The sequence below is a fragment of the Meles meles genome, chromosome 17 (genome assembly GCF_922984935.1).
Source record: "Meles meles chromosome 17, mMelMel3.1 paternal haplotype, whole genome shotgun sequence".
Classification (NCBI taxonomy): Eukaryota; Metazoa; Chordata; class Mammalia; order Carnivora; family Mustelidae; genus Meles; species Meles meles.
Window position 1 is genome coordinate 41,049,627 of NC_060082.1, and position 24,732 is coordinate 41,074,358.

The 24,732-nt window shown below is 37.0% G+C and overlaps 1 protein-coding gene and 1 non-coding gene across 3 annotated transcripts in view; both read right to left on the reverse strand.

The window, feature by feature from the left end:
- RC3H1 (ring finger and CCCH-type domains 1) overlaps window positions 1-24,732 on the reverse strand; it is an 82,802-nt gene that overhangs the window by 26,848 nt on the left and 31,222 nt on the right. For both annotated transcript variants that reach the window (XM_045982221.1, XM_045982220.1), the window contains exons 2-8: window positions 21,518-21,906; window positions 16,577-16,697; window positions 15,225-15,464; window positions 14,627-14,802; window positions 9,686-9,886; window positions 5,951-6,083; window positions 927-1,045 (exon numbers count right to left, since the gene is read on the reverse strand). In XM_045982221.1, coding sequence (XP_045838177.1) covers window positions 927-1,045; window positions 5,951-6,083; window positions 9,686-9,886; window positions 14,627-14,802; window positions 15,225-15,464; window positions 16,577-16,697; window positions 21,518-21,748 — 1,221 coding nt within the window. In that variant the 5' untranslated portion in view covers window positions 21,749-21,906. The remainder of the gene's footprint in view (window positions 1-926; window positions 1,046-5,950; window positions 6,084-9,685; window positions 9,887-14,626; window positions 14,803-15,224; window positions 15,465-16,576; window positions 16,698-21,517; window positions 21,907-24,732) is intronic.
- LOC123928494 lies at window positions 502-642 on the reverse strand. Its single transcript, XR_006815720.1, has one exon. It is a non-coding gene; the product is annotated as a U4 spliceosomal RNA (small nuclear RNA).

The window sequence follows — 24,732 nt, forward strand, 5'->3', positions numbered from 1 at the left end:
ATCTCTATACCCAATATGGGTATACCCAATATACTCTATACCCATATTGGGTATACTCTATACCCAATATGGGGGCTCAAACTCACAACCCTGAGATCAAGAGTCGTATGCTCTACCAAGTCAGTGAGGTGCCCCCCTACTCAGCAGGATACTGAATGGAACTTAATGTTTCATGCCTCTCAAAGAATTAAGAAATATTGAATAATCTATTGTTAATATTTACCTGAACCAGATAAGTTAATAACAAAGCTTTAATTTCACAAGCTTACTATGGCAAAATAAAAGATCTAGCGAACCTAATATAAATCCCCAAGAGCAGAACAAAATGAAAAACTGTAGCCATAACATTAGCTATTACATTTTACTGCCGTATACTTCACTTAAAAGTATTTGAAGAAAAATCTGGCCCACTTGCACAACAAACCTTATATGAATGAAAATGTTAAACTACTACTACAGAAGAAGCATTTACAAATATACGAATAGTACTGGACAGATACAGCATGAAAAAGTGGTATATATTATCAAACTATAATGTAATAGTAATCAATGAGGATCATTTTTCAATTAGCAATAATCAATTAGCAATAATCGCGCCTCGGATAAACCTCATTGGCTACGATACTGCCACTGCGCAAAGCTTGAGGATCATTTTTAACATAGAAACTTTAGCACAGAATCAAATGCTGCTACACATCCAAAGTGAAAAATGACTCCAATACAACTAACAGGATTATTTAATTCCATTGTTGCCAGATAAAATTATCATACAAATCCATTAAATTGGCTATAAGCCATATTAAACTAATTTATACTTTCTATAGTCAGAGTCTCAAAATACTCATGTCATCTTGTTGGTTTTGTTTGTATCTGTCATAATACCCACAGTGGCTTACTTCGAAGCTTCCAACGTCCGTCCCCCTTACCTGCTGTTGATCTGCTCCCTTTTTGCTATGGTTCTGGATATAGTCTACTAGCCCATGTACCACAGTCCGCACAGCAACCAGCCCATTTTCTAGCTGCTCCCAAGTAGGAGGAGGAGCATCTACACAGCAAATTAAAAAACATTTTTAAATGATGTTATTCAATATTTTGCCCAATATTAAACTAATAAAAGAGTTAGTGTCAGCCCTTCAGTGAAATCAAGTTAGGCCTCATACAGCTTTTCAGGTAATAACATATTCTCCTAAAAATCATTTTAAGGAATGGATTCTAAACTAAAGTAACTACAGGGACAGGGAATGTAACATTAATTAAGTAGGCCAGACAATAAATGGCAACCACCATTAGACACTTAGGGTTGAGAATGACAACAGAGAGATAGAGGCAAGGACTGTGCTGAACTGGAGAGTGTGGCCCCCATCTAAGGTAACGGTTACGATTCAACTTCAGCTGACTGCTGTTATGTGACGATGCCAGGACGGCACTCCCGATATACCGCTGTTTCCCAGGGAAAACTAAAATTTGAGATTTTCATGTGAAATTACCCAGTTTTAAGTTTTACCTAAAAAATTTAGAATATTGTGCAGGCCAACACTGTGTGGACCAAACAAAACTTAACTGTGGACTAGCCAATTTGTAATGTCCATTTTGAAATACTGCGTAAATGACGTATTGGTAAACAGAATGTTTAAAGAAACTGAATAGAAGAGTCGCTATATAAAGCAACTCTGCTATATCCCCTTCATTTAATATTTGTCTAGTGACAGTGCTGTGATTTTTATAAAGGAAAAGTTAACCCACAAATATGAAATGTTCTCTAGGAGAAAATATAAAAAGTGAGAACACAAATACAGAGATGACTTCCCACTGGGGACACTCTGAAAGACTTCTAGGTGATGGCTGTGAATAAGGCTTTGAAGGACACATGGGAGTTTCACTTGGAAAAAAAAAATGAAGATCTAGAAAAGGTGAAGAGAACAGTCATACAGCAAAGTATTGTTGGGAACACCTAAGTCCCAGGTATTGTTCTAGTTGCTAGGGAAGCAAGTGATCAAAACAAAAACCCATTATATCCAAGGAGAGGAGACAGACAGTAAATAAGATAATCAAAATAAAATAATTTAGATAATGATGACTTGAATAAATAGAGCACAGAAAGGGGGTGGGGCAGGTATGTATAAAATTTTAGACTGGGTGGCCCGAGAATGTCTCGAGAAGGTTACATTTGATTAAAGACCTGAAAAAACGGGATGAGAGTGCCTTGTGGACATTAGGACAAAAATGTTCTAGGGAAAAAGAGTAAGTGGAAAGACCCTGATGTGGGAGTATGCCTGGCATGCTCCACAGAGGTGGAACTGGAAAAGAGTGAGTTAGGTAGAAAAGAATAGAAAATAAGCTTAGAAAGAGGTAAAGAACCCCAGATCATGTGAGGTCATGGGAACGATTTTCACTTTTACTGAACGATGGAAAGCACTGGAGAAGATTTCATTTATTTTTAGAAAGTGAGTGAGAGCGCACACACGTGTGCAAGCAGGGCAAGGGGGAGAATCTGAAGCCAACTCCATGCTGAGTGTGGAACCCAACACAGGGCTCAATCAGTTCTGGAGAATTTTTGAGCAGACTGGTAACAGGATCACTCTAGCTCCTATGCTAAAACCAGACTGATAACAGGAGGCAATTCTGTAATCCCTGAAGAGAGTGAGGATGGTAGCAGTGAAGGTGATAAGCAGATGGATTCTACATGATTTTAAAGGGAAGGACCTACAGGGTATGCTGCTGGATCAGAGGTACCACACGTGAGAAAGAAGAGTTGAAGAGATCTCCAAGGTGTCTGGACTGAGGAACTGAAATGGAAGGTTGGAGTTGCCACTAAAAGGAAAGGAAGGTGGGGTGTGTGTTAAGGTACCTGGAACTCACTTTTAGACAGAATGTTTGAAATTTTTAAAAAAAGATTGTATTTATTTATTTGACAGAGAGAGAGATCACAAGTAGGCAGAGCAGCAGGCAGAAGAAGAGGGGGAAGCAGGCTCCCCGCTGAGCAGAGAGCCCAATGCAGAGCTGGATCCCAGGACCCTGAGACCATGACCTGAGCTGAAGGCAGAGGCTCAACCCACTAAGCCACCCAAGCGCCGCCTCCCTTTTTGAGATTTTTAAATTTATTTATTTGAGAGAGAGACAGAGAGAGCAAAAGCAGGGGAAGAAGCAGAAGGAAGGGAGGAGTAGACTCCCTGCTGAGCAGGGAGCCCAATGTGGGGCTCCATCCCAGGACCCTGGGATCATGACCTGAGCCAAAGGCAGATGCTTAACCATCTGAGGCACTCAGGTGCCCCTAAGTTTGAAATTACTAGATATTCAAGTAGGCCTGCTGCATGCTGAACAGGGAGGTGGATATACAAAAGAATTCAGGAAGAAGGTTTGGGCTGGATATACTACATGTTTCACAGAATCTAAATCAATTGCAAATACACCATTATTTTATGTGTCACCAAAATAAAAAGAGTGTTAATTAAATTACATGTCATTACTTATACAGATGCATCCCAATTTCAGAAATGTTAAGATCGAAAGAAATGTGGGCTTCAGAACTGATGAAATTCAGTAAATTTGTGAGTCATATAAATAATATTTAAAGTTATGAGACTAGACAATATTATCTAGAACATGGGTATAATCAGAAAAGAGATACATGTATTAAACTCTGGGAGCAATCCAAAAGTGAGAGGCTATGGAGATAAGAAATTAGCAAAGGAGGCTCGAAGGAAGATCCCATAAAATGAGAAGGAAACTAGGAAAGTCAAGTGAAAAAAGCGTTAAGAGGATCAGAAAGTAAACAACATTAAATGCTGCTAACAGGTCAAACAAGTGAGAACCAAGAAGTGATGTCTGGAATTAACTTCATCGAAGTCACCTATGACCATGACAAAACGGTTTTTGTTGAACAACAGAGATAAATGCCTGACGGCAGTGAGTTCAGAGCATGTTTAAAAAAAAAAAAGGAGAAAAACAGTAGTAGGTGGATGGCAAATATTGTCCAAGTGGGTTATGCTGACAAGAGTAATAGGATGTCTGTATGTTGACAGAAATACTCCAGTAGAGAAGACAACTTGATGATATAAGAAACAGAGGATACTGGAATGATATACTTGACAAGATGATATTAGGTACATGAGAAGGGGAAGAGGCCTTAGCAGAGAAGTACAGTTTATCCACTGTTTCACAAGGACAGCAGCCCATACCAGCACAGCTATAAACAGGTTGGTGCTTGATGGGGTGGAAGTGCTCTCTGACTGCTCAGAAAGAGCAAAGCATAATAGTGAAAAAAGAAAAACGACTGGGTTTTAGGACTATATTCGACCTGGTCTGATTTAAGCAATTTTGAGTAAATTTTTTTTTTTTTAATTAAAGATTTGATTTGAGAAAGAGAAAGAGAGAGCAAGCACAAGCACGGGGAGAAGCAGAGGGAGAGGAAGAAGAAGGCTCTTCACTGAGAAGAGGGAGCCCGATGGGGACTCAATCCCAGGACCCTGAGATCATGACCTGAACTGAAGACAGACGCTTAACTGACTGAGCCACCCAGGTACCCAAGTGACAGTAAATTCGATAAAGGTAGATTAAAAAAAAAAAGAAAGAAAGAAAAAAAATAGAGGGCCCTGAATGCCACTGTCAAGAGTTCCAAACCTTATTCAATAAGCAATGGGGTGTCACTGAAAGTTTATGAGAGTTTATGAGAAATAAGATCAGAGATATGATTTATTTTGCAGCAGTATGTGGACTGAACTAAAAACAGAATTAAGAGTAGAGGAAAATGGAAGGCATCTGGTCTCAGGAAAAAGAATAAGGCCCTCACCAATGCAGTATTAACTGGCATGGGATAGAGGGATATTGTGAAAGAACAGACAGATCCTGTTGCTCCAAATGGTATGTAGAGCAAGTAAAAGGAAAAGATATGAGCTAAGACAAAAGACTTGGGTTTTAAGTGTAAATACCTCAGACAATGAGGTCATTTAACACAGAACACCCGAAGAAGAGCTGTATCAAGTGAAGAAGAATCCGCTTTGATCAACAGAAGAGACTATGAAGAATCTCGGAAAGCATTTAGGAAAGTCAATCTGGAGTGATGAAGAGATAACGATGATAGAGATATCTGGGAGCCTATTTTCTCCAGAGAGTAACACCAGTGGTGGGAATGAATGACTCAACAAAATGCAAAGGAAACAAAATTCCAAGAACACAATTGGCCTACTCCTTAGCGGGCAGGAGGTAAGAGTGGTCAAAATAAGATAGAAGTAGCATTTAGAGAAGTCAGAAGGAAACTATGAGAGTAGAGAAAGATACAGTATCAAGAGAGTCCCTATACTGAGGAACTGGTCAACAACATTATCAAATACTAAAGAGAAATCGAGTAATTTGAGAACTGAGAAGCCATCTCTGGAATTTGAAACTGGAAATTACTTGTGAAGGTCAGGAGCAGGAATAAAACACAGGGACAGCAGCAGAACACAAGCTAAAATACCTTTGATGTGAAAAATGAAGGTTGGGTGACTTTCAGGTCAAGGGGAAGGACCAAGAAAAGGGTTGACAAAGTAAAGATGCGCAAGAGAGGACACTTGATGAATGAGAGACATTATCACCACAGAGAGGGCAAAAAATGGGACCAAGAAAAAGGCAACTAAGGACATAGAATATAAAAAAAAATTAGTGAACTTGTGTTTTGTCAAAACAGATGAGAACAGTAAATACAGCACAATTCTGTGATGTGAGAAAGAGAAAACAAAGGATCCTAGAGTGAACCTACTTCCCTGGTGAAGTGAGCAGTAAGTAAAAAGGTTTGAAACAATAAAGATATAGATACAAGGTTGGGGCCAAAAACTTACACAGTGTGTAAAAGGTCTGGAAGAACTACTCTGGGAAATTCTCAGGGAATGTAACAAAAGATAATTAAAAGAATCACTGAGCAGCACTGAGGCACACATAGGACAGTCTATTAATTTCCCTTGGGTTAATTTACCTGGACTAGGGTCAATGTTTGCCAATAGCTCCAAATGGGGTCTCAGTCGGTTCAAATTTGCTGGATCTCCAGTTCGCTGGAGAGCAATTGTTAGTTCCTGAACACTTTGTGCAAAAGAGGCTGGGGTCTGCAACTTAAAAAAGATAAATATTAATTTTCCAAAAACCAGCTAATCCTTTTAAAGTAAAAACTATGTGTAATACTGCAATCATTTTTGCAACTTACTATATTTAATTTTATCCTCCCATACATTCCAGGCTTTGGCCAGACTGGATTAATGGTGCCTGAGCAAACCCTACACTCCCCTGCATTCAAAGCCTGGCAGACTATTAACTCCTTTCCCTCTGATGGCACAACCCTCAAATGTGTCTGACCCTTTCTCAATTCCTCAATTTGGAAGTATACTCTTTCCATCTTACGTTCTTAGAGCACTGTATTAGTTTGGCTCTTGGAGTGCTTCCAGAGAACTGAAATTTGGAGTCAAGAGAGAACGCTATACAATACCAAACACAGTGAAACTGTGAAACTCAGTCAAACTGAGCTTGAGTTCAAGTTCTGTTCGAGACCAAAAATCACCACACCGGACACAGCCTTTACAGACTCACTCGGAAGTCCATCTGTGATACGGACTAAAAAATTTCCAAAGTCCACTCCAACTCGAAAACAATCTTACAATGGCTTGGGATTCTTAGAAGTTATCTGGCTGTGTACTTTCCTCAAGCTTAATTAATGACACACTTTCTTACATTAACTCCCCTGAGAGGCCCTATATATAGGACTTCGAATGGGGGAATTGATTAGGCTATAGTAACTTACTTGTAAACACTTAGCGCTCTCTGCCGTTTACTAACACAGATGAGACTCTTGCTCCCCTAAAAGGTCATACATTTTAAAAAAAACATGAAAAATAACCATTCAAATGCTAACATGCCTTTACTCAATTTTTTCATCTTTGCATGCTTTTTACAAATTTATAATTTATAAACTTATAGTTTTGGCTACCATTAATATTTTAACAAAAGCATTTAAAAAATATTTTATTTATTTGACAAACAGAGATCACAGGTAGGCAGAGAGGCAGGCAGAGAGAGAGGAAGGGAAGCAGGCTCCCTGCTGAGCAGAGAGCTGGATGTGGGGCTCAATCCCAGGACCTTGGGATCACGACCTGAGACGAAGGCAGAGGTTTTAACCCACTGAGCCACACAGGCACCCCAACAAAAGCATTTTTCTATTGTTAACCACTTTTATTAGGAAATACTTCAAAGTGTCTAATAAAATGACAACATCCATGTATCCTCACTGACACTTAATACAAATATTTCACTTTTTTTTTTTTTTAAAGAAACTGAATGTTATTTATCAGCTGGAGAGAGTATCTGTCTTGAAATAACTAATTTTAATGGCCATATAACCGTGTTCTGACCAGAAAGGTAACTTCTTTAACCATCTGCTTATTTTCTACTTTATAAATAATGTAGCAATTGACACTTTTGAACTCATAACCTTTTTCAAAGTTTGGATTATTTCCTTAAAATAGTTCCAGGAATACTAAATTTGATCAAAGGACATGAATATTTTGAGTATTTATTCACTGACAATTTGTTTCCCAAAAGATTTATAATGCATTTTACAAACAATAAGCAACGACTGTATGGCAATAAAGGTCTCTTTTGCTAATTTAATAGGCAATATTTGTAATGTCAGTTTTTTTTTTTTTAAGTTTTTATTTATTTATTTGACAGACAGAGAGATCACAAGTAGGCAGAAAGGCAGGCAGAGAGAGAGCGGGGAGCAGCCTCCGCGCTGAGCAGAGAGCCCAATGCAGAGCTTGATCCCAGGACCCTGAGATCATGACCTGAGCTGAAGGCAGAGGCTTATTAACCCACTGAGTCACCCAGGTGCCCCTGTGATGTCAGTTTTAAATGTGTATTTAATTATTACTGCAGCTGAATTCTATTCTATCAATTACATATGTTTCTTCTTTGTGAACTGGTAATTCATGCTTATCCATTAATTTACTATGATTACTGATTTTCATTATCACTTTTAATTAATTCTTTGTAAGGTCCAACACAGTAGCAATATGTGTAGTAGCAATATAGTAGTAGCCACTAGCAATATATGGCTATTTAAGTTAAAATTAAGAAAATAAAATAAAAATGTAGCTCTTCAGTTGCACAGTCACATTCTGGGGACTAAACAGCCATGGGTGGCTAGCAATCACTACTTTAGACAGTGTTCATTACCACAGGAAGTTATACCGCTCTCGATAATAAGATGCCACGTACACTGCGAAGTCTGTTTATCAGTTTGTTGTAAGGTCTCTGGATAGTAAATTCAAACTATTGCTCATGATGTGAGGTTACTATTACAGGATAAACTATATAGTCTAGTTCACACAAAAAGGTCAACCTCCTTGTAGAATCTTTATAAAACCCAGCCAAGTTTCTCTTCAGAGGCAGAAAGTTACTCTTTTAAGAGACCATTACTAAGGTTTTAATACATTATAATCAGTCAGTTGCATAATTTCAGACCTAGGAGTTGCAGGTAAAGTTTGAGCAAAGATATCTAGAAAAGATTTATAGGACAAAAGCAGCAATATACATTATACTGAAAATTACGTAACAAGCATAGAAAACACATTTCCCAATTGTCCTTTGACATCAATACACTATTCATTCAAATAATCCTATCTTGGGAATAACAAGAAGTGACAGAATAGTCTGGAAAGATCTGGTGATTAAGAACATGGATTTTAGACCAGTATACCCAACTTCAAATCCAGCCCTGTCACTGATTAGCTATGCCATCCTGGAGAAATGTACTTAACCTGGGATAGCACAGGGTTATTGAAAGGATTAAATGGGTTATTTAAAACGAGGTGCCAGTGAACTCTCAATAAGTGTTAAATAGTATTATATTTGATCTACCCTTACATCTTGATCTTATTTCTTTAAATTTAAATGTGGGTATAGACTCTAAAGTATAATCATCTTGCTGGTTTTAAGCATTTAAGGTAAAATAGTAAAAGTTAATGCTATTGTAACATATATATTTACATGGTGCTTTAAGACTTTTTTTACACTTTTATATATTTCATGTTGAATTACAACAAAAACAATTACAGGATTTACCCTAGTTTTAACAGAATTAAATACAGCACTTAGAGCCAGCAACAATGGAGCCTGATCATGTGTACTCTAGTGATCATCTTATTATAACAAAGAGATAAAGTAAAAACAAGTTTACTGAAAATCTGATCAATCCTAGAATGACTGGTAATTTATGTGAAATTACTGTTGCTAAGAATCATAAGAAACCCTAATGTATACATTCTCTAGATGACTGAATGGCTGTTACAAGAGGACAATAAAGGCATTTAGAAGATGGGTTTAATTAACACAATGAGAAAAACTCAGGAAACAAAAGAAGGGAGAGAGGCAACAATAGCAGAGATGGAAGACTCTCAGAAGAATACTAGAGTGTGCTGGATGACCTATTACAACACTAGCCAAATCTTATATGAATGATGTCATTATACACTAATTATATAAACAAACTGGTATTACTATGTGACTATGTGACTAGTTATGATACTCAGCTACAGATAAGTAATTTGTAAGAGCCTGACATACAGTATTCACTTTAACATACATTCATTAAATAAATTATTAAATCATGAATTACCAAAACTCCAATATTAGTCCAAGAAGTAAGAAACAAAATAGGGTCTACCTTGTCAATAATTGACTGCATATGAGACTTGTGAGACTGGTCTCCATAAAGTAAAGAGGACCATTGGTCTGGCGCAATTCGTAAGCCTGCTTCCATAGCAATTTGCACTATCTGGGAATCATGTTCTCGCCGCAGAGCTTCATAGGTTCTAAATTCTTCCTTTAGTTGCATCAAAGAAGAGTCTTCATCACGCTTGGTGACCTAGTAAGACATACACAATCTCATGAGTCAGGTAAGAAAGAAAATGAGTTTATACTTTATAAGAGCATATACAGAGAACAGATAATTTTTAATATAACAAATTTCTTTTTTTTAAGCTTTTATTTATTTTATTTATTTGTCAGAAAGAGAGAGAGAGAGAGCACAGGCAGGCAGAGTGGCAGGCAGAGGCAGAGGGAGAAGCAGGCTCCCTGCTGAGCAAGGAGCCCAACGAGGGACTCCATCCCAGACCCTGGGATCATGACCTGAGCCGAAGGCAGCCACTTAACTAAGCCACCAGGTGTCCCTATAACAAATTTCTTTTAACAACAATTACAAGATTAAAATGGAACACACTGTTTTGCCTGTAAAACATTTCCCCCTTTAAAGACATCAAAATCTTGCAAACAGGTCTTATGGAAAGAATGAATATGTGCTAGAGCAAAATCCCTCAACTGGATAGACTTTAACAAATACAGAGATGTGCAGATACACATTTCTGAGAAGAAGAAAAATACTCGAGGCACCTGTCTGGCTCAGCCAGTATAACATGTGACTCTTGGTCTCAAGGCATGAATTCAAGCCCCACATTGGATATGGAGTCTATTTCTTTTTATATACATACACAGGTATGTGTATATATACACACACACAGAGCAAGGACTTTAAAAGAGAGAAAATATGTAATTATTCTGAAAAAGACAATAACAACAACAATGTATGTTTCTTCTTCATAACTGTGGATTATCAAACTTGGGCTTGCCTGGCATTGAGTTGGCTGACAACCTAACTGAAAGAGTGTCATTCAGATGCTGGTGTGATTCTAAAGACGATTAATCTGTACTTAGCTTAATTAGCAGGCTCGGCCACCATTAGAAAGTATAAAATAATAATAATAATAATAATAATAAAATAATAATAATGATAATATCTTTTAGTAATTAAAATGATTAACCCTTGGGCGCCTCGGTGGCTCAGTGGGTTAAGCCGCTGCCTTCGGCTCAGGTCATGATCTCGGGGTCCTGGGATCGAGTCTCGCATCAGGCTCTCTGCTCAGCAGGGAGCCTGCTTCCCTCTCTCTCTCTCTCTCTCTGCCTGCCTCTCTATCTACTTGTGATCTCTCTCTGTCAAATAAATAAAATCTTAAAAAAAAAATAAAATAAAATGATTAACCCTTATTGAGCCCTTAGTATGCTCTAGTCAGTGTGTTAACTTATTAACCATCATATTGAATATTAACTCACTTACTTCTCTAAAATTGTTGAGGTAGGTACTATTGTTATTTTTGCTATATCGCTACATTTTGAATCAAGCTGGATTTGGGCCAAAGGCTCAAGAAATCGGGGCGCCTGGGTGGCTCAGTGGGTTAAATCCTCTGCCTTCGGCTCAGGTCATGATCCCAGGGTCCTGGGATCAAGCCCCACATCGGGCTCTCTGCTCCTCGGGGAGCCTCCTTCCTCCTCTCTCTCTCTGCCTGCCTCTCTGCCTACTTGAGATCTCTGTCTGTCAGGTAAATAAATTAAAAAAAAAAAAAAAAAAAAGCTCAAGAAATCAAAGTCGAATAATATTTTTTAAAAGATTTTATTTATGTGAGATAGAGTAAGAGAGCGCGTGCATGAGAGAGAGAAAGCACATGAGCGGGGGGGACGGGGGGAGAGGGAGAGGGAGAAAAAGGAAGGCTCTCCACTGAGCAGGGAGCCTGACACAGGGGATCAATCCCAGAACCCCGGGTTTACGATTTGAGCCAACTCAAATTAACCAACTGAGCCACCCAGGAATTCCCAAAGCAAAATAATTAATTCTACTTCAGGATCACCTGTATCCTAACATATTTCAGAATATATTTTTACCTTGTTAACCTTTTATTCCCACAAGGACTCAAATTCCTCTAGCAGAAAATTCCCATTTTTTTTCTTCCACCAAAAAAAACTATAGCAAGGGGCGCCTGGGTGGCTCAGTGGGTTAAAGCCTCTGCCTTCGGCTCAGGTCATGATTCCAGGGTCCTGGGATCGAGCCCCACATCGGGCTCTCTGCTCTGCGGGGAGCCTGTTTCCTCCTCTCTCTCTGCCTGCCTAGTTGTGGTTTCTCTCTGTCAAATAAATAAAATATTAAAAAACAAAAACAAAAACAAAAAAAAACTATAGCAAGACTTCTAAGTCATCCTGATTCTATTTTTAAATGTATTCCATTCTTATTACAAGAAGGCCTAACTTAAATTTTATTAGGCAAATCCACAAAAGACCAAATAGATTTTTTAAACAAATCAAGAACTAGAGTCACAAGAACAAAATATATTTTGCCACCATTTAAAGGCACGTCAAAAGACCAAATGCATATGTTGATGTATAAAAACATCCTCTCAATACAGGCTAAACCTTATTAAAATGCAGAATGTCTTCCATATGATACACTAGGGTTCCCTGGCCTTGGTTCTCAAACTGTCTTTTAACTAAAAACAGTCAAAGATTTCTAAGAGATGCATGTCTATAGTAAGTCCAGAATTATCCCTGCCTGAAAGATTTTATTTATTTATTTATTATGACCTTATATATTTATTATGAAGGTAGATGCTTAAGGACTGAGCCACCAGGCACCCCTGAAAAGGTAAACAGAAATAAAAGAGATGCTAAAAGGATGCAGTTAGAACACAGCTATATGGACACACACAGCTATAAGGAAGAATGGAAAATGTGAGCTCCATTGATGTGAGTTCCACAAATTAAATTAAATAGGTATTGGTAGATACTTAACAGAAACTCTGCCATAGTGAATAAAATTTAGGGTATGGACCTATTGTGATGAGAGAAGATAAGTCTTCTCATGATGGAGACTGTGGCACGTATTACCACCAAGAGAAGAAAACAGGTAGACAATGAAATAAAGAGAAAGAATCACAACCCAAATGAAAAATAATTGGATTTTTATAAATTTCCAATCTCTTTTCAATTACTATTAATGCTTTTAATTAGGATTGAGAGGTTCACTGTGGGTGTTCTGGGGCTTTTGGACCCCTTATTATTTTTCACAGGGGAAGAATGGATTTCCTTTTCTTTCCTTTTATTTTTTAAGCTTGCAATATTGTGTCTGTGCTGTTATTACAGAACAAAGAACTTTGGAAGCAGACAGACATTCTGAAGTGTACTGCACATAACACTGTACAATCATGTTATTATAATCATTACAACCAATATAAGTTATCTGGGGACAATCTGAACTAGATGGGAGTTATTTTGGCTAGAGTTTCTACTAGTCCCTGAGGCACCTACAGCCAAGAACAGGGTTGGGTACAGACCTAGAGTGCACACATCATTTTCAGTACATATATAATCTGACTCTAGAAAGAAAAATAATGTGGGCATTTAGTCAGAGCTTTAAAAATTTTTTTAAATTAAACTGGCATGCTTTCTGGGCGCCTAGTTAAGTGTCTGCCTTTGGCTCATGTCATGATCCCAGGGTCTTGGGACAGAGGTCCAGGTGAGGCTTTCTGCTCAGGGGGGAGCCTGCTTCTCCCTCTCTCTCTCTGCCTGCCACTCCTTCTGCTTGTGCTCTCTTTCTGTGTCAAATAAATAAATAAAATCTTAAAAAATATATAAATAATTTTGTTATTTATGTTTGTTTTATTAATTTACAAAACATATTTATAAAATTGTTATTTATAACAATATTATTTCTATCATTACAATTATGTAATTCATAAAATTTATATATTATAAATAAATAAGTAATAAATAAACTATTTTATGTTTGTATATAAAATATAGTGTTTATAAAAATAAATGTTTTCCTGTTGATTTTGTAAACCATGCTTTCTCAGGAAATGAGAAAATAGACTACAGCAGACTGTAGGATTTTTTAGTTTAAGTGTCAGATGAGGGGACATGGTGACCCAGGAAAGGATATCCTTACAGTCTCTATGAATTAAAAATTTTTTAGTGGCTTGCCTCTCTGGTCCATGAAGTACAGTTATGTGTGTGACAGAATAAGAAACTTTCACATTAAGAAGTCAGGAAAACAGGATGAATGATAAATGCTACACAGGGAGCACCGATTGTCTAAAGCAGTGCTGATTCAATTTGGGATACAAAAGAGTATGTCCAGCCTTACTATATATATACTGAAAATGAAATGACAAATTGAACTCCAGTACTGTACAGGTGGAATTGCAGCAGGAGCAAAGAGCAAAATGAAACTTCTTGCTTCAATTACTCTCTTCAGACCAATTCTGCATATAGCCTTGGTGGAACAATGACACACAGCTTATTAGCCTCTTCAAATATAAAAATCTATAAACCTCAGTTTCATCCATATGTGGATCAAATTGTTGTTGTTCATTATCTAATATACAAAATTTAATATAATAAGATTTAACTTTAATAAGACACCATCTACATTCCTTTATTTATTTATTTATTTTTTACATTTTTCAAAACAAAAAATCTTTAAATTTTCTTAGAGGTAACTTTATTAAAGTCAAAAGTTTTACTACTAGGGCACCTGGGTGGCTCAGTGGGTTAAAGCCTCTGCCTTCAGCTCAGGTCATGATCTCAGGGTCCTGGGATGGAGCCCCTCATCAGGCTCTCTGCTCAGCAGGGAGCCTGCTTCCCTTCCTCTCTCTCTGCCTGCCTCTCTGCCTACTTGTGATCTCTGTCAAATAAATAAAATATAAAAAAAGAAGTTTTACTACTTAAGTTTGGGAAAAAGATAATGTTTCCTTTTAAGCTGAAATATAACCTTAGTTCATACCTTGAAGCAGGAAGCTCTATAAAGGAGCTGGACAACATGTCCAATGCTAGTTTTAGAGGCCTGAGGAAACCGCGGCTCCAACCTTTGCACCACAAAGAGAACCAAGACTTTCCTTGACAGAGCAGAACCATCTTCCAAGGCCAGGAGAACCAGCTTTAGAGCTTCCTCCTGCATTGCTAGGGAAAGTTAGGCAAAACCAAAATTTATCATGTATAAAGATAAGATAAATTTATTTATTAGAAGGGCAATATTTAACAATTTCTGCAGATACCACTCCATGGGCAACACAACACTGTAATACATAGTCACAGTTACATTTTCTAACCATTTTGGGGCAATTTTATATTACACTCTGCATATTTTATTTAAGAAAGCAGATAAAAAAATTTCTATCAAATTGAAAATTTTTGACACTGAGAAATGTTTTACACGCTCTAAAATACTGACATGGAATTACCCAAGTCATGACTGTCAAGTGGAATATTTCTTGGTAATAACAGAATATTAAAAAACTAGCCTTTGTATATCACACTTACAGTTTTTAACACCATACTTTTAGAATCATTAGTAGAGTAAATATCAAACTTTAATCACATACCTGGTCCAAGGAACTGGCAGCCCCTAGCCCTGACTGCTGCCCAAAGATTAGAGGAGAGTTGCTGAGGATTCTGGTGCTGAAGAATGAGCTCTGTAACTGTTCGTTCACCTAAAGATCGAGCTGCTCTCATAGCACGAATCCTGCCTTCTTCTTCCACTAGTTGGCAGTGGACCAGAGTCACCAGCTTCCTCTGCATTGGGCGACTTAGAACACTCTGAGTAGTGCTATTCAGACCCACTCCTTTAAAGAGAGTAAAAAGTTATTTCTAGGTTTACAATGCAATTTTAGAGTCCAGAAAAACTTCCTCTGATGGGCTAACTGACTTATGCATACATGTATAGTTCCCAATTCTACTGTAATGTTTAAAAAAATTAATAGGTAAAATTACATAAAGCCTAGTTTGCATTTTAAAAGTACACAAAAGCTATTATCTCATGTAAATATAACACTCATTAAATATATCATTATTCATCATAACCACAGAGGGAAAAGGGGAAAAGGCCAGATATTAAAACTCAAATCTTGAGGTCATAACAGTTCTGGCATTTTACTTCATAATGGTTAATTTTACCTTCCTAATGAAATAATAAGCCATAATGGCAAGGCAGTAAGAGCAACTTCCAATTTTATTTCATTCCCTATGGCACACCATGTAAAATTGAATAGAAGGCAGACAATCCAGAGTTGTCAAATGATGGAGAGCTCTTCTGAAACCACATTCACTTATATTTGCAACTCATTCAAATGTTTCCAACATCACATAAACTCTGAAGTCACCTATTTAATGTGGTTTGTAATGACATTATTTAGTGTTTGTGGGTTTGATTTACAATAAATAAGTAAATTTCATTAGCATTCACTTACAGCCCACAATTTTTTTTAAAGATTTATTTATGGGGAGTCTGGGTGGTTCAGTCAGTTAAGCATCTGCCTTCAGTTCAGGTCATGAGCCCAGGGTAATGGGATGCAGCCCTGTGTCGGGCTCCTTGCCCATCAGGAAGCCAGCTTCTCCCTCTCCTCTCTGCTTGTACTCTCTCCTGCTCTTTCTGTCACTCTCTCTCAAATAAATAAAATCTTTAAAATACATAAATAAACAAACAAATAAGTAAAATAAAAGATTTATTGTAGAGAGGAGGGAGAGGAACAGAGGGAGAAAGAAACTCAAGAAAACTCTGAGCTGAGCACAGAGTCTGGCATGGGGCTCAATCTCATGACCCTGAGATCATGCCCTGAGCTGAAACCGAGAGGCAGACACTTAACTGACTGCGCCCTCCAGGCACCCCTACAATTTTTATGATAATAAAAACATCTTTAATAAACATGTTTAGCATGGATAGCTGCATCCGATTTACCTCTAGCGCTGCTGAGTGGTTTCAGGTACAATGCTAATTCTTCTACACATTTCTTGGCTTCCTCATAATGCTTTGTATCTTCAACCCCACTACACAAAGTAATGGGTTGCTGCTCAGGGACCTTCAGGTCAGAAGAAATGGTCTGTGTGAGTACTCATTGTTTTAATTGAGTATATTTTATGCACTGCTACTCTGTGGTAACATCAAAGTGCCTACTAAAATTTACTGAATTCTTCCAAAGGCCTTTTCTATACTAATACACAAAATTTAATGCACTGTTTTGGTTTTGTAATAGCTTTACTGAAATATAATTTGTACACCATATAAGCCACCCATTTAAGATATACAATTCAATGGTTTTTAGTATATTCATAACTGTGCAACCATAACCACAATTTTAGAACATTTTCATCATCCCTCCAAAAGCCATACTCTTTTGTCTCTCCTCTCGTATCTCCTCCCAACTCCCGACCAACCTTAGGAAAACAATGATCTATTTTCTGTCTCTATGGAGTTGCCTACTTTGGACATTTCACATTAACAGAAATCAAAGAGCCATATATAGTTACTTCCGAAGTGGCTACACTATCTTTTATTCTCACCAGCAATCAATGAGTTCTGTTGCTGCACAGCCTCACCAGCACTTGGTATTGTGTTTTGGATTTTAGCTATTCTAATTGGTATGTAGCATAATCTTGTCTTAATTTGCAATTCCTTAATGACAAATGATATTGAGCAACTTTTCATTGTTCATTTACCATCTGTATATCCTCTTTGGTGAGGTATTTATTCACATCTTTCTCCATTTTAACATTATGTCCTTTTTATTACTGAGCTGTAGGAGTCTTTTATTTATTTATTTATTTATTACATACGAAGTTGCAGGGGAATTTATTAGCACATCTAAATCTGAAAAAAAAGAAAGGTTATAGACTTACAAGGCTAAGCTGCAAGTAAGGAGCAGAAGGGAGAAAAACTTTAGTTGCTATTAGTTTTTATTCCAAACTGCACCAGTTCATTAGAAACAAATAGTTTATAAAGGACTTAGTCCATAACTTTAAGAGTCTTTTATATATCCTAGACACGACTTTCTTTCAGATATATGAGTTACAATTATTTTCGCCCATTCTGTGAGTTGGTCTTTCACTCCCTGATGGTCCTTTGAAGTACAAAGTTCTAAGTCTTGATTTAATTCAATTTACCTTTTATTCCTTGTGTTTTTCATGTCCTATCTAAAAACAAAACAAAAACAAAACAAAGCAAAAAAAAAAAAAAAAAACAAAACCCACCCACTGCCTACTCCAAGATCATTAAGATTTATGAGTTCTGTGGTTTTAGCTTTTACATTTAGCCTTTGGTTCATTCTGAATTCGTTTTGTATTTGGTGTGAGGCAGGGGTCCAAATTCATTCTTTTCCATTTGAATATCCAGTTTTCCCAGCACCATTTGCTGGAAAAACTGTCCTTTTCTCACTGAATGGTCTTGGAAACACTGTCAAAAATCACTTCACATGCGTGGGTTTATTTCTGGGCTCTGTTCTATTCCACTGAACTAAATGTATGTCTTTATTCCAGTATCACACTGTCTTGATCACTGTAGCTTTGCAGTTTCAAAATCTGGAGTCTGATTCCTCCAACTCTGTCCTTTTTCAAGATTGTTTTAACTATTTGTGGTCATATGAGTTTTAGGATTGGCTTCTTGTTGTTGTTGTTTCTACAAAAAGGAAAACCACCACTGGGGGTTTGATAGAGCTGGCATTGAATTTGTAGATGGCTTTGGGTAGTACTATGATCTTAACGGTATTAATTCTGCCAATCCATGAACAATGTCTTCTATTTATTTATGTCTTCTTTAAATTTCTTTCAGCAACGTTTTGTAGCTTTTCAGTGCACAAGTCTTTCTCCCCCTTTGCTAAATTTATTCCTAGGTATTTTATTATCTGATGCTACTGTAAGCAGATTCATTTTCTCAATTTCCTTTTGGACTGTTCATTGCTAGTACATAAAAATGCAACTAATGTGCTGACTTTGTATCCTGCAACTTTGCCTAATTCATTTATGAACTCTAACAGCTTTTTTTTTTTAATTTCTTTTCAGTGTAACAGTATTCATTGTTTTAGCACCACACCCAGTGCTCCACGCAATACATGCCCTCCCTAATACCCACCATGCCCTCCCTAATACCCACACCTGGTTCACCCAACCTCCCACCCCTTCAAAACTCTCAGGTTGATTTTCAGAGTCCATAGTATCTCATGGTTCACCTCCCCTTCCAATTTCCCTCAACTCCCTTCTCCTCTCCATCTCCCCATGTCCTCCATGTTATTTGTTATGCTCCACAAATAAGTGAAACCATATGATAACTGACTCTCTCTGCTTGACTCATTTCACTCAGCATAATCTCTTCCAGTCCCGTCCATGTTGCTACAAAAGTTGGGTATTCATCCTTTCTGATGGAGGCATAATACTCCATCGTGTATATGGACCACATCTTCCTTATCCATTTGTCCATTGAAGGGCATCTTGGTTCTTTCCATAGTTTGGTGACTGTGGCCATTCCTGCTATAAACGCTGGGGGTACAGATGGCCCTTCTTTTCACTCCATCTGTATCTTTGGTGTAAATACCCAGTAGTGCAATTGCAGGGTCATAGGGAAGCTCTATTTTTAATTTCTTGAGGAATCTCCACACTGTTCTCCAAAGTGGCTGCACCAACTTCCATTCCCACCAACAGTGTAAGAGAGTTCCCCTTTCTCCACATCCTCTCCAACACGTGTTGTTTCCTGTCTTGCTAATTTTGGCCATTCTAACTGGTGTAAGGTTGTATCTCAATATGGTTTTAATCTGAATCTCCCTAATGGCTAGTGATGATGAACATTTTTTCATGTGTCTGATGGCCATTTGTATGTCTTCATTGGAGAAGTGTCTATTCATATCTTCTGCCCGTTTTTTGATATGATTGTCTGTTTTGTGTGTGTTGAGTTTGAGAAGTTCTTTATAGATCCTGGATATCAACCTTTTGTCTGTACTGTCATTTGCAAATATCTTCTCCCATTCCGTGGGTTGCCTCTTTCTCTAACAGCTTTCTAATGGAAATCTTTAGAGTTAAAATAGTGACTACTATAGATTGAAATGCCCTGTCCTTGTTCCTCAAAATGTTAATAACAGAACCACCCTACAATCCAGCAACTGCACTATTAGTTATTTACCCACAGGATATAAGAATACAGATTCGAAGGGATACATACACCCCCATGTTTTACAGCAGCACTATCAACAATAGCCAAACTATGGAGAGAACCCAAATGTCCATCGACTGATGAATGGATAAAGAAGACATGGTGTATACATACAACGGAATATTACTCAGCCATCAAAAAGAATGAGATCTTGCCATTTGCAATGACATGGATGGAGCTAGAACATATTATGCTAAGAGAAATAAATCAGGCAGAGAAAAATACCATATGATCTCACTCATATGTGGAATTTAAGAAAACAAATGAACAAATGAGCACATAGAAAGAGGGGAAAAGAAAAAAGGAAAGAGGAACAAACCATAAGAGACTTTTAATGATAGAGAACAAACTGAGGGCAGACAGAGGGACGTGGGTGGGAGATGGGCTAGACGGGTGATGGACATTAAGCAGGGTACTTGTTATGAGCAGTGAGTGTTATAAACAAGTGATGAATCACTGAATTCTATTCCAGAAATCAATATTGTACTATATGTTAACCACCTAAAATTTAAAAAAAAATAAAATGCCCCATCCTCAAATATAAACATTAGCTGTTTCAGTTAAGATATAACAAAGTCTTACTCATTTTGTAGAAAGAGCTAGTTCAACTTTAGACAATTTTAGACAAAAAAAAAAAAAAAAAGCAAGCCTTGGTTATTTGCTATTAAAATAGTATATTTTTAAAATTATTACTCTTAATAAGTCTATTTTTTAAATGTTTCCAAACTATCATATGGGACTTTCAAAATAAAAAGAAATGATTATGAAATGAAAAATTAAGTGCAAGAAGCAAAAGGACCTACTGCACTTCCCCTTTTGACAAATATTTTGTAGTGCTGTTGGTGACATCACAGAGAGGTTTATAAATAATGTTTTCCTTTTGAATAAGCTATTCTAGAACTGCTCTCTTCATCTCCAACATACATAGTATCAACCTTTCGTACATTTTAGCAGCTTATGTCAAGACTGATCTAGAGAACATCAATGGGGCCAGATCCAAAGTTCTAGTATATTTATTCAAAAAATGATTTTTGGTAAATACATGGCATTTCAGACTCACACTCTGCACATTTAGTAAAGGATTACTTAAATAAATCATACCTAGCTTTCAACAACCCACCTCCCTTGGTTTTGTGAAATCTTCTGAAGATACTACTAATCCCTAAATTTGAGAATAAGGACATTAAATTTTAGAGTATTACCATCAGAATTGCTAGACTAACTTTAACATTTAGATACCTAGGAATATTTGCTTCTACTCTAGAGAAATGGTTCCCAATATGTTCTAGAGTTCTTGTCACCATCTTCATCTTTCATTTCAGTTAGTGTCTACTATGGAAAACTGTCTGAAGTAGCTTCACTTTTCCTATTAAGTAAAATACAATGGCTTTATGAATAGTATTTTCCTCAATATGAAGAGGTCTCTGTGACTTATCCTTTTAGGTCTCTCTAGTGATCTGAACAGCTGAGATTGCTGAGAAAGGCTGACCACCAGACTAAATGACTGTTCTGTGCTATGACTGAGGAACACTGCACTCCCACCATGTATCTCCCAACAACACACTGAAATAAAGGGTTTGCACGGTACCAATGGAATTTTCTGTCTATATAGGCAGAAGGCAATGTTGTCCAATTTTAATTCAAGTTTCCCTTAGGAGAAAAACACATACACTCAGAAACTGAACAGTAAGTGACCCATCTTACCTGAGCACCCACCAGCTGCAGCAATGCTGAGTTCACAGGGAGGAGCTCAATGTCTGTGTTGATAGTGGTCTGGTCAAATGGGCAAGCCTTGCGGTGGAGTTTATTCAGGCACATCTTGCAGACAGTATGGCCACAACCCAAACTGATGGGCTTTCGAATTGTTTCATCGAAAGTCTGAGTGCAAATTGGGCAGGAGAGGAAATCCGTCCACTGTGGAGCTTGTACAGGCATTGTTACTGGAGTTACAATTCACTAACACACACACACACACACACACACAGAAAATAATCTAAAGCAAAGATTCCACTGGAATCAAAATCTTTGAAAAAAGTTTTTTTTTTTTTAAATATCTTCTGTAGATACAGTCAGCACATAGTGTGAAATATAACCTGGAAAACAAAAGAGAGAGGGAGAGAGAAATCAGTGTGTCTTCCTTTTCAATTAAACCGTGCATTCACTCTACTACCTACAACATTTTATACCACACTGTTATCGCTATAGTACATTGTTTTGCACTTCAATAGAATCGGAGCCATAACAAAACATCTAGCTTTATCCCCTCACTGTAGAGCTGGGGAATGGACCCAGAAAGAAAATTACTTGCTCAAGGCAACAAATGAAGTTAGTAATAAAGTTAGATCCAGTATCTACATCTCTGAAGTTTACTGAAGTCTATGATTATATAGAAGAATTAGCCTTTTTTTCTTTTTTTAAGATTTTATTTACTTGTCAGAGAGAGAGAGTGAGAGTGTGAGCACAAGCAGAGAGAGCAGCAGGCAGAGGGAGAAGCAGGCTCCCTGCTGAGGAGGGAGCCCAAAGTGGGACTCGATCGCAGGACCCCAGGATCAGGACCTGAGCAAAAGGCAACTGCTTAACTGACTGAGCCACTCAGGCGTCCCAGAATTAGCCTTTTTAAGGTGTTTAATAATACTATTTCTTGATGTGAATGCCAGTTACATCTATCTGTTCAGCTGTGAAAATTTATCAAGCTCTACACTGATGTACACTTCTGTACATGTTACACCTCAATAAAGAGTTTTAAAAAATTGGCATAAAGCAAAAACCACCTAAAATATTTTATCATCAAATTGGGTATGGGTAGGGTGCCTGGGTGGCTCAGTTGGTTGGGCATCTGTCTTCAGGTCAGGTCATGATCTTAAGAATCCTGGGATTGAGGCCCCAATCACGCTCCCTGCTTGGCGGGGAGCCTACTTCTCCCTCTCCTCCCTGCTCTTGCTTTCTCTAGCTATCTCGTCTCTCTCTCAAATAAATAAATAAAATCTTAAGGAAAAAAAAAAAGGTCTTTAAATAAAAAGTCTATGGGCTTTTTTAGTTTGTTTTTAAGGGTCTTAAATATTGTTAAGAATTTAATTTACAGGTAGTTAATTATCTTTAAGCCCCTGGTATAGCCTTTATTTATTGCTATTGTGTGTTGTACTGAACAACTGCATAGTTAAAATTATTTACTTCAAAAGATTTTTTAAATTCTCAAATATGAATGACAGAACAATTATAATTCAAATTATAATCAAATTCCATTGCCTAGCCTCTGTTTTTGGCAGCGGATAACAGCCAAATCACAAAATTTATCACCTGTGTCTAATAGAAATTCTTTTTATATATAAAATTCAACCTAAAACTTCCAGCATATATATTAAACAATACCAACTATACTTACTCTAAATGTCGTTTCTAAAAATAAGAACTGATGCACAGAACAATAAAGTAATAGTATTACAAGGTTCTCTAAGATTTGATTTTGCTTGCGGGGCTGCTTACAAAGATGGAAAAAATTATTTAAGCTGTAATTAACTAGGAAAGTAAATCATCTAGATACCTTATTCTTTGAGCATTATATTTAATTCTTGTCTTATTGAAATAACTCAACCTTAAATGCAAGCCCATTATTGGTGAGAGAGCAGTTTTCATTCATTCAGCAAATATTTACTAAGCACTACTACGTGCCAGACTGAATTATTGGGGAAACAGTGAAACAGCACAGTCATAATATCTACCTTCTATGTAATATTAGTTTTGTTTGGGTTTTTGCAAAGTGTGCTATAAGATAAATGGATTTTATCAAGTTAATTTCATGTTCAGGATATAAAATTAAAGTTATCTGCATGTGTGTTAAAATGGCCCCTGCAATAACAAGATGAATAAATAAACTGCTCACATTTTGATTTCTATAATGTTTTAAAGATAAAAGCTTCTAATAAAATAGATTTAATCAAATAGATTGAGTAGCTACAGTTATGTTTATATTAAATCATTACTATTTAATAAACTGAAACTCTCCTCAGGAACGGTAAAAAAGAGAACAGTATCTAATTACTCTATTCGACAGCAGACTCAAATGTTACATTTGTGTATGGGGTTAGAGAATGCTCTAAAATAAAGAAAAAAAGGAGTAAAGTTCTAGAAGACATAATACTCAGAAAAAAGAAGTAGGTATTAGTCAAAAAACTGCTTGCTGAACCTGATTAAATCAATAAAGTACCACCCACATGAACTTTTCTATAGATTAGCATAGCAATTTATATTAATGCCTGTGAAGAATCTGATCTTGTGTTAATCTCTGCAAAGTAAAATTTAATGGTTCCTTCCTTTTTATTGGTATAGCCTTATAAACAACTTAAAATTTGTTAACCATTAAGTAAAGATAACAAAACACAGCACTTTATTCTCTCAAACGCTATAACTGTACAAACCCCAAAGGGCATAAAATGTAAATATTTTACTGTACATTAGTACAATTTTTACCATTACACAGCTATGTGCCACATTCTATGCTAAATGCCTTGCATACAGAGCACTTATAAAAAGGTAGATAATTACTGTTATTTCATCTTACAGATTTGAGAAATGGAGGTTTAGAGAGGCTGAGTAAGATAAAAAGAAAGAGAGCTAAGATACTAAACCCAGATATTCTCACACAAAACCCAAACTCTTAGCCCTATCACCATTCACAAATTAAAGGTTAAATATAAGAAAGGAAGAACTATATGTGACTTCATTCAAGAACCAATGTCACAAAGCTGTGCTAATAGCTACTGACCTCATAGCAATTCTGCTAACCTTACTGCCAAATCTAATGGTCAGGTCACTGTTCTAATCTCATTTGTCTTCTCAGTAAGATATGAAACAGATGACTACTAATTTCCTGCTTCTTGAAAGTGTCAATGAAACACATTCCTCTCGTCCTCTCCAACTTG